Source organism: Cornus florida, unplaced genomic scaffold (assembly GCF_030987335.1).
Source record: "Cornus florida cultivar Cherokee Brave unplaced genomic scaffold, ASM3098733v1 CherokeeBrave_3.0.0_Hap2_Chr04, whole genome shotgun sequence".
NCBI classification, from domain to species: Eukaryota; Viridiplantae; Streptophyta; class Magnoliopsida; order Cornales; family Cornaceae; genus Cornus; species Cornus florida.
The window spans coordinates 96,712,302-96,721,735 of NW_026775574.1; the positions used below are offsets into that span (position 1 = coordinate 96,712,302).

The following is a 9,434-nucleotide window of genomic DNA, read 5'->3' on the forward strand; positions in this document are numbered from 1 at the left end:
GATCAATTATGTTATATGGAATCAAATATTTGGCCATAAAAAGAAAACAAGAACAATGTCTTTATATAGACGAAATAAGGATTTTAAATTGAAGAACAGTTGTATTAGAAGGTAAGATTAGGAAATGGCAATAAAAAGTAATATAGAATGATTTTATTAAAGTATATTTTAAAAAAATTAAATATGGTAGGTAAAATGAGAATCCATTCACGCGGGATTGATACAAGGATGGTTCTGCTGCTGCTTAACCCTAATTTGACATGTGTCATGACATAGTTTGGTTGTATGAAAGAATCTGTCCACTCCGTAAATGTCTATTCAAAATCAGAATAAAAAAATTAAGAGCAGTTTGTGAAAAGTCAAAGTTATATAACGAACTATATTATATATATATATATATATATGCACGCCACTCCTTTCATTCATCATTTTTTCTCGTCAGCCGCGTTTTCTTACCTTTTCCCACATGCTATTCTACTTTTCTCTCTCAAGTTTCAAAATTTTCCCGTCAAAATTTTCCTGGAAAATTAATCTCTCTCTTCAGTCTGTACAGTTAAGCTCCGGCAGTCCAGCGACGTCGTATTTTCTGGTCTCTCTTCCAGCTTCCTCGATCGAAGGTATAGTATTTACTATTGCGAATTTAGTTATACGTTTATGATGTTTCAATTATTTGATTTATTCTGATAATACACACATACACAAACGCTCAAACATTCGTTTTTCTTTTTCAAATTGTCATTTGATTTCTGGTAATAAATTTCTAATTGGATCAATATATATTCGTGGTAAATTGGTAATTGTGTGGTTTAATTTCAGTACTTGCTCATTTGCGCTTGAGATGATTATGGAAGATCGGAGATTGGGATAGTACCGTCAAATTTAATTGAAATTTATAGTTATTCAACTTAATGCTCCGTTTGGTGTCCAGGAAAAAGTTTGAGAATGAAATAAATTGGAAATTTTGAATATTCATATTCCAAAAAAAAAAAAAGAAAAAGGTCTGCTTGCTTTATACTTTCATCTAGCTTGGATTTTTAATTTTTTTATATATAAAAAACACATTAAACATACAACTCAAATTTTATATATTTTCTTCTCCTTAGTTTTCTCATCTTCCAAACTATTGGTGCTTCCCGTATATGTATATCCTTCATGATTTATCAATACTTTTTGTTTGTTAACTGTTCTGTTCTTATTTATGCTAAAACTAGTAATTCCCAGGATAAAAATTATAGTTCTATTTTCTTTAACTTTGAATTAAACTTTTCTTCAATTCCACTAATTCAAATTCCATAGAGTCTTAAGAAAATACATTATGGAATTGGAATATGTGGAATTGGAGAAAATTATAGTTCTATTTTTGTAACTTTGAATTAAACTTTTCTTTAAGAATTCCACATATATTTGATGCTGGGAGAAACTTAGGCTACGTTCGGCTGCATGGAATTGGAGCCTTGAAATTGGAATTATTGCACCCAAACCATGTATATACATTAACAATATGCATTGATGTTTTCACAATTAAGCATCCATGCTAAGAATTAGTAACTCATTTCCTTTTTTGGGAACATGCTTCAGTTTCTTGCCAAGAATGTCGAAAGCTGCAGAACAACAGGGAGCTTTGTGTTAGATGAAAATCAGATTTTGGCCTTATCAAGCACTGAACATGAGGTGATTCTATCAGTCTTTTGATTGGCAAATTCAGAAGATTCTAGTACAAGCAGGTCATCTGATCTGACAAGACAACAATTGAAAAAGTTATTACGGGTTATACTTAATTTCCTGATGTTCAGAGTCAATTGGAGAAAGTTGTTTTTTGCTGGTGCCATAATTACAATAGTAGGTGTTGCAATTCAAATATATACAACTCCTTATCCACTGACCGGATGGATTCCAGAACATCCGGTAACTTTTTCATCGTACAATCCCTTGAACAGTACTATGATTTTGAGTGAAACCCTTTCCCTGGCAAGAATTGAACAGTTGGAACCCGTTCCAATCACCCCCGACATTGTGCTGAATGCTTCCACTGAACTGAATCAAGAGGAAGGTAATGAAGTTTCTCAAAAACGAGGTGAATCTAGAAGACGAAGGAAGACTATGAAGCAGGATGTTTTGTTAACTTCTTTCCCTCCTTCTACTTCTCCTTCTCCTCGTGGAATTGTGCCTTCCCGTTCGCTGGTAATATTTGTTGAGATTACTCAAAGCTATAATCTTTCTTTCCTTTTCTGATTTTTTTCTTTATATCTCTCCTCCTTTTAAACTGTTTAGAGATACATATGGTCATTGACGCCTGATGAGGCACTTCTGTATGCTAAGAAAGAGATCCAGAATGCCTCAATTGTCACTGATGAAACAGATCTATATGCTCCTTTATTCCGGAATGTTTCTGTTTTTAGAAGGTACATTTCATGGTTTCTATTTAACATGTTTTTCCAATTGTCATGGCATTTACTATACTATAGTTGTTCATGCTTATGTCTTCACCTCCAAGCAATCTGCAAAGGTGGGACTGGATAATGGCCTACTTTTTATTGGAATGCATTGTGATAATAATTGATTAAAATGGTGATTGCACAATCTTGTTGCTAAAGAATAATTTGAACAATTTTTGGAGGAAGTACTTTTTAAGACATAAATTAAAAGGTTTTTGTGCACGAGTGAAGGTTCCATATGCAAATGGGTGAATGAATATATTATTTGCTTATTTTCAGAAGAAATATTTTAATCTGATATAATTTGTGCCCCTTCTGAAATCTTTGTTAGTATTTTTTGGTAATTAATTCAAGTTAAAATAGTGAACTTAAGAATTATGTAGGAGATTTTTAAAATTTTTTTTATTACTTTTAAACGTCTGTTGCACTTGATCTCTTAAGTAACTTCATCGAGCATATCATGCCCATTTCTATCTAATTTGACTCTAGTAAATGGTGGAGTTTGGAAACTCATTATTTCTTTTACCCGGTAGAAAATATTCTTTTCCCTAGGAATAAATTAGTGTGTGGAAAATATTCTTTTCCCTAGGAATAAATTAGTGTGTGGTTTCAGAACTATCTCATTGTTCGAATCCTATTTTTCTATTCTTCCTTTTTTAGGGCCATAATAACGTCAATCCTTGCTAATTCCACCCATGTTGATTTTGGTCTTCTATTTCCCCTAACATTGCCCTCAATAAGGACCATGTGACCCTTCCTAAATGGTGCACTTAGTGGTCTTCTTTGCATATGTCCAAACATTTTATTCCATTTTCTCCCATTTTATCTCCAATTGGTGTTACTTCAACCATCTTGAAAACGTGCTTATTTCTAGTTCTGTCCTTTCTTCTCTTGTTGCACATCCATTCAACATTTGCACTTCCACCACATTACTTTATGCTTAGGTTGTTTCATAACTGCTAACATTCTAGCCCACAAATATTGGCTGGTTTAATAACTGTTTTATAGAACTTCCCTTTCAATCTTTTTAGGAATCTGTCGATTGCACAATATATAAGACCCATTTATCCAATTAAATCCATTCCGTCTTGATTATGTGTTTAACGGCATCTCCAATTTCTCTTTCATTATGAATAATTGAGCTTAAATAGCAGAGATGTTAACTTTTTGGTATCTTTTGATCTTGAAACTTCACTACCTTCCCGTATTTGTATTTCTAGATTTAGTAAAGTTGTAAACCATACATTCAGTTTATGTTTAAAAGTAAATAAATCTAATTTCAGGAGCTACGAGTTGATGGAACTCATACTCAAAGTTTACATTTACAAAGAAGGAGCAAGGCCTATTTTTCATCAACCCTATCTAAAAGGAATTTATTCGTCTGAAGGATGGTTCATGAAGTTAATGGCTGAAAACAGGCAATTTGTTACAAGGGACCCAGAGAAGGCTCACTTATTCTATCTGTCATATAGTGCACGTCAGCTGGAGAAGGCTCTTTATGTGCCTAACTCACATAATATGAAACCACTATCATACTTCCTCAGGGACTATGTGAACATGATCGCTGCGAAGTATCCTTTCTGGAACCGAACTCATGGATCGAATCATTTTCTGGTTGCTTGCCATGATTGGGTATGGTAGTTTGAATACTAATGTTTATATGTTGTATCTTGTGTCCGTATAAATGCTTAGATGTATCAGTTTGCTTTTACTAATATAGGAAACTGTCAAGTCGAGGATAGATATTCTCTAATTTATGACTAGTTCTGTTTTACTAGCGAATAATTTTGATCAAGTGTTTCAGAAAGCCATGTTCATAACGCACTTTAAACATCAAATTCACTCTTGACCAAAGGGAAGTATTTAAATAGTGAAAGGTACAAAGGTAAAGATTGTTTGGAGTTCAACATATTTCTGGGAGGAATTTCGGATCAACTGGATGGTTTTTTTCAACTGGCTTTAGAAGGCATGACAGTGCACATTGAATGTAGGGGCCCAAATATGAAACACATAGCAGCTTAGTTTGTATATTGTCTTGATGAGATGATCACACATTTAGCCACTCGCAATACTTCACATGATAATTTCCCTGAGATTATCAGGTGCATCCTAATTTTAAATTTTGCATCATTGCCTTTTATGAGTAACGCACTTCCATGTTATGTCCCATGGTGAAGCACATTTCTTTTGGTCTTCTATATTTTCTGTTGGCAAATATCATTATTAAATTCCTCTGTGTGTGCGTGTGTGTGTGTAGAACTTCATTGGAGCTATGGGGGCATCAAATAGAAGCAATTTTAGTTGGAGAATATTAGCCCACATTGTTGAATATCAGATTGAGTTTTGAGTTTAACGGGGTGCTACAAATCTCAGCTTTACGTCTTATAAGTGATCTTTAAAAGATGCTGATTGCGTTGGCTGGCCTTATTAGACAAAGCAGAATGGTAAACAGGATTCATATATTGTAAGCCCAAATAGTTGGGACTGTACTGTACTGTTGAGTTTCCATCTGGCTCGGGTAGTTAGCTGGTGTCTGTGAGACTCTGTGCAGTTGCTACACAGATCTAGATTCTAGGAAGACATGCTTCACATAAAAGACTTACCATTCCTTATTTTCTGGATTTCAACTCCCCTTCGTCTCTTACTGATTTTATGTTCATTCAAATAAATCCCATCTTCTCTTCTCTTCTCTAACTTTTTCTCTGTATGATCTGAATTCTTTTGTAGGGCCCTTACACACTGACTGAGCACAATGAGCTAAGAACAAATCCCATAAAAGCTCTCTGCAATGCAGATGTGTCTGAAGGAGTATTTATTGCTGGAAAGGATGTCTCCCTGCCAGAAACTACCATAAGGAATCCCCGTAAACCTCTTACGAATCTTGGTGGAAGAAGAGTGTCACAGCGCCCAATCCTTGCCTTCTTTGCTGGAAAGATGCATGGTAGGGTCCGTCCGAAACTTCTCAAGTTTTGGCGTAACAAAAGCGAAGACATGAGAATTTATGGGCCTCTTCCCAAAGTCTCCAAAATAATGTCCTATGTTCAATTCATGAAATTAAGTAAATACTGCATTTGCCCAATGGGTTATGAGGTGAATAGTCCCAGGATTGTTGAGGCCATATATTATGAGTGTGTTCCAGTGATTATTGCTGATAATTTTGTGCTTCCATTTAATGAAGTGCTAAATTGGAACGCTTTCTCTGTGATTGTGGCTGAGAAAGATATTCCCAAGCTGAGGGATATTTTATTGGCCATCCCTCTGAGACGATATGTTACCATGCAAACCAACGTGAAGATGTTGCAGAGGCACTTCCATTGGAACCGAATCCCAATCAGATATGATTTGTTCCACATGATTTTGCATTCGATTTGGTTTAGTCAGCTTAACCAGATTGAAGTACCACAATCGTCATAAATTCTTGGGATTTTTTTTGTGTGGATTTTAGTCCATGAAGTACAGTTGATTTTGGATGTAGAGTAAACATGCATAGCACATCAAGTACTTATTCCGATAATTGAATGGTGGTTATGGAGAAATCCAACCGTATCATTGCATTGAACTGAGAAGAGGTTTGAATACTTGGTGGAAAATCGGTGACAACCAGAATGAGGACCGCTCTAATGCAGGTACTGCATGATTGTTGTTTCGCGTAGCTGATTGTTTATGTTCTTTTTCTACATAATAGTTCATCATGGTTAGCTTGAATCCCACTTGCCTTCCAAATATGTGCACTGTTATCATGACAAGCATAAGTAATTGGACCAGACCAGTCATTGTCACGGTCGATTGTTTTTGACAAGTTGTGCTACCACTTGCTGAAACATCAAAGTAGAGAATTCTCAACAAGATTTTTTGAAAACGACAGTAATATTTGTATGTATGCTATTGTTTTTTGGGTGAATATTGTATCTATACCATTGGTAATAGAAAACTGGATAAAATTATAGAAAATATGCTTCTAGAATTCGTATCTGATGTTCTCTCACAATTGCATTCGGATTTAAATTGAAATGTAGTAAAAATTTGACGATGAACTATCATGTTTATTCATGATTCACCACTCCTCATAACCTTTCTTTTCAAGCTTTCTGGTAGCTCAAGTTTTAATTTTTATGTTCCTTAATTGCAGGTAGAACAAGAAGTTCTCTAATTTTTGTATTATCACACTGAGACAAGAGAAGGTTCAATGCCCGCGGACATAGTCCAAGTTTTATTCGATCCGTGTGAGGGTGCCATTCACGGGTTCGATGAATTAGTCCGGCAAAGCCCCCTTATCGAAAAAAAGAGGGAAGGTTCAATGAACCAGATTTTCATTTTTTGTGGTTGTCTATAATAGGTGACGTGAGCAGAAATCTGATTGAAAAAAAAGGAAAGAAAATGTTTGTGTTGTGACAAGACCACATAGACTTTTCTTTTTGGCCCATTTGTACTATATGATTCGAGGATTAATTTGAATGCATACTTTCTTGTCATTTCACGACTTGTAAAACAACAATTGTGGCTGATGTTTGGCACTTCTTTGAAAAATAGTGAATCTTTTTCTCTGAGAAATTTCAATTTTGCCCCTGTGATGGCTCATTCCATTGATGCTCATCTTTCTAACTGTTCCTTAATTCATTTATGGGGGAAATGTTGTACTGGTATCCTTGGATGTTATTTTTCGTATATACCTTTTTTGACGTCTTGGCCAAGATCAAGTATCTTATAAGTTTAATATCTAAAGCACGGGTCAATGTCCGACACGAAATTAGATTGATTTTCTTAGGGGGGCTCACTGCAATAACTTGCTTCTGGGGTCATCTTGTGTCGCCTTGTCGTTGCACAATTGCCTTGGCCAGGCACCATTGTCATATAAATTCAATGGGGTTTATTTTTTATTTTCAAATATTTTGGTACGGACAAACCAAGTTTCTTTCACCTTATTTTGGTCCATCTTTGCAATTATTGTATGAATGCGATGGAATTTTCAAGTTTTTTGATAATGACAAAGCAAGGCTGCTTTCGCGTTTATGTGGTTTGACGTTCATGTTGTCTTGGTAGGGACTGAATGAGGTTGCTTTAAATGTGAAGACTTGGCCATATTACATTGACTTATGCTCACTTCTCATTTTATTCCTTTATTATGTTAGATGTATGAAATTAAAAGATGTTCACAGACTCTCAAATTGACAATAAATAAAATAATTCAATAATTGATGTCTGAAAATGATTGAACTCGTGGAGATATACTTCATGAGTTCATCACAACCACAATTTTTGATGTTACAAACTCCTCAAAACCCCACACCAAAAGACCAAATTCTAATGCTGAGGCCACGCAAAAGTCTTGAAATGTCAATTTGGTCCAACTTTTTATAAAACCAGTGTCCAGAACTCAGAAAACATAATACAGTTCTTTTGACAAGAGATATTCTTACGTAACTTTTTGGAAAACTACTAAAAAAAAGTTTCAAACAAGGGAGAGAGGGGACTCGGGGAGCTAGATGCGCTATCAAATACTCTACCAATTAGGTCACTGGGTAATGCCGAGGGACTGAAACTTACACATACCACCAACGGACCAGTGTTTGTGAGTATCAACCGGAAAAAAAAAAAAAAACTTACACATACCAACTATAAAAAAAAGTTACTGTTTATGCCTTCACTTTTGCAACCCAAAAGCTTCATGGTCAGTGCATTGCACAAGGCATATATTGAGCAAGTCAAGATCACTTAGTTTATTGATCAAAGCAATGAATTCAAAATTTACAGCATTAGTTTCTCTAAGCTAGGCACTCACTCACTCACTACAATTTACACAAACGTCACATTATTCTCAGTAATCCACGGATCCTCATCGAGTTCAAGAAACTTGTTCACCCACTCCAACCCATAGGTGCCTTCGCTAGAGAAATCGAAGAATTCGTTCACATCAAAGCTAACCCCCTCGTCTCCACTCCCGGTGGTGCTAGCTTCTTTCTCCGCCTCAATGGTGGCCACATTTTTCGCAGGTGCAGTCTCTTGTGACGTCGAAGTTACTGGTGTTTTCTCTTTTCGATTTATTTTCTTGCTCAAATGGGAATTCCAGTAATTCTTTATTTCGTTGTCAGTTCGACCTGGAAGCCTCCCAGCTATCAGAGACCACCTATCAAAACCCCAAGAATGTTAACTTAAATAGTGCTAAAAAAATTCTATGCAAAATGAGAAAAAAAAAAAAAAAAAAAAAATGGTTAAACCATTTCTATGGTTTGGCTTAGTTCTGACCTGTTTCCTAGTAGCTTGTGAAGTCTGAGTATTAAGTCCTCTTCTTCATCAGAAATGTTGCCTCTCTTGATGTTAGGTCTGAGATAATTCAACCATCTCAATCTACAGCTCTTCCCACACCGGTTTAAGTCTGCAAGAACGAATATATGAAAAACCCATCAAGCCTAAAGTTCAAAATCAAGAAACCAACATGTTGTTGATGAATTGGGTTAGAGAATTTTGTTGAAAAACAAATATATATATATATATATATATATATATATATATATATATATATGCAATTACCTGATTTGATTGCTACTGTTTTCCACTTCTTTGCCCCATGGATTTCAATGTACTGTGCTAGTTTTTGATCTTCCTCAGCTGTCCATGCTCCTTTGTTAAACACTTTTTTAGCTGACCCTTCATTCTTTGGAGCCATAGATCAGATGTTTGCGTGTGTGTGTGTGTGTGTGTGTGAGAGAGAGAGAGAGAGAGAGAGAGGGGGGGGGGGTGAGAGATAGTTAGTGTTTTTGTCAGTGAGTGAGTGAGAGAGAGAGAGAGAGAGAGAGGTGGTGAGAGAGAGAGAGAGGATGTAGTGGAAATGAGGGTGGCAAGTTTTTTAAATATGGAGGGGTGAGGAGCATTGGTGATGATGGTTAGGGAACTGCTTGGTCAGTGGAGTCTATCTACCCTTCTTAGGGTGGAAAAAAGAGAAAAAAAAAAAGCCCAACTACCAGTTATAGATCAGTTGTATGTGAGAATGGGAAGTAGAAT

General features: G+C 35.7%; 2 protein-coding genes across 3 annotated transcripts; one reads left to right on the forward strand and one right to left on the reverse strand.

The window, feature by feature from the left end:
- The first annotated feature begins 416 nt into the window (after positions 1-416).
- LOC132304085 (probable glycosyltransferase At5g03795) lies at positions 417-7,001 on the forward strand. Of its 2 annotated transcripts, XR_009481502.1 has the most exons (6): positions 417-617; positions 1,579-2,181; positions 2,272-2,402; positions 3,719-4,067; positions 5,163-6,061; positions 6,565-7,001. XR_009481502.1 is itself a non-coding variant. In XM_059801613.1 (5 exons), exons 2-5 carry the CDS (start codon positions 1,786-1,788, stop codon positions 5,847-5,849), a joined length of 1,563 nt encoding a protein of 520 aa, XP_059657596.1. In that variant the 5' UTR covers positions 417-617; positions 1,579-1,785; the 3' UTR covers positions 5,850-6,140. The 2 variants fall into 2 exon arrangements, 1 of the variants encoding a protein (XP_059657596.1); XM_059801613.1 differs by lacking the exon at positions 6,565-7,001 and having other exon boundaries at positions 5,163-6,140.
- A 1,125-nt stretch (positions 7,002-8,126) lies between these two features.
- LOC132304086 (transcription factor MYB114-like) lies at positions 8,127-9,169 on the reverse strand. The gene is made up of 3 exons (XM_059801614.1): positions 8,964-9,169; positions 8,679-8,808; positions 8,127-8,559 (listed from the first exon to the last, which is right to left on the reverse strand). Exons 1-3 carry the CDS (start codon positions 9,097-9,099, stop codon positions 8,229-8,231), a joined length of 597 nt encoding a protein of 198 aa, XP_059657597.1. The 5' UTR covers positions 9,100-9,169; the 3' UTR covers positions 8,127-8,228.
- Between the last annotated feature and the right edge of the window lie 265 nt (positions 9,170-9,434).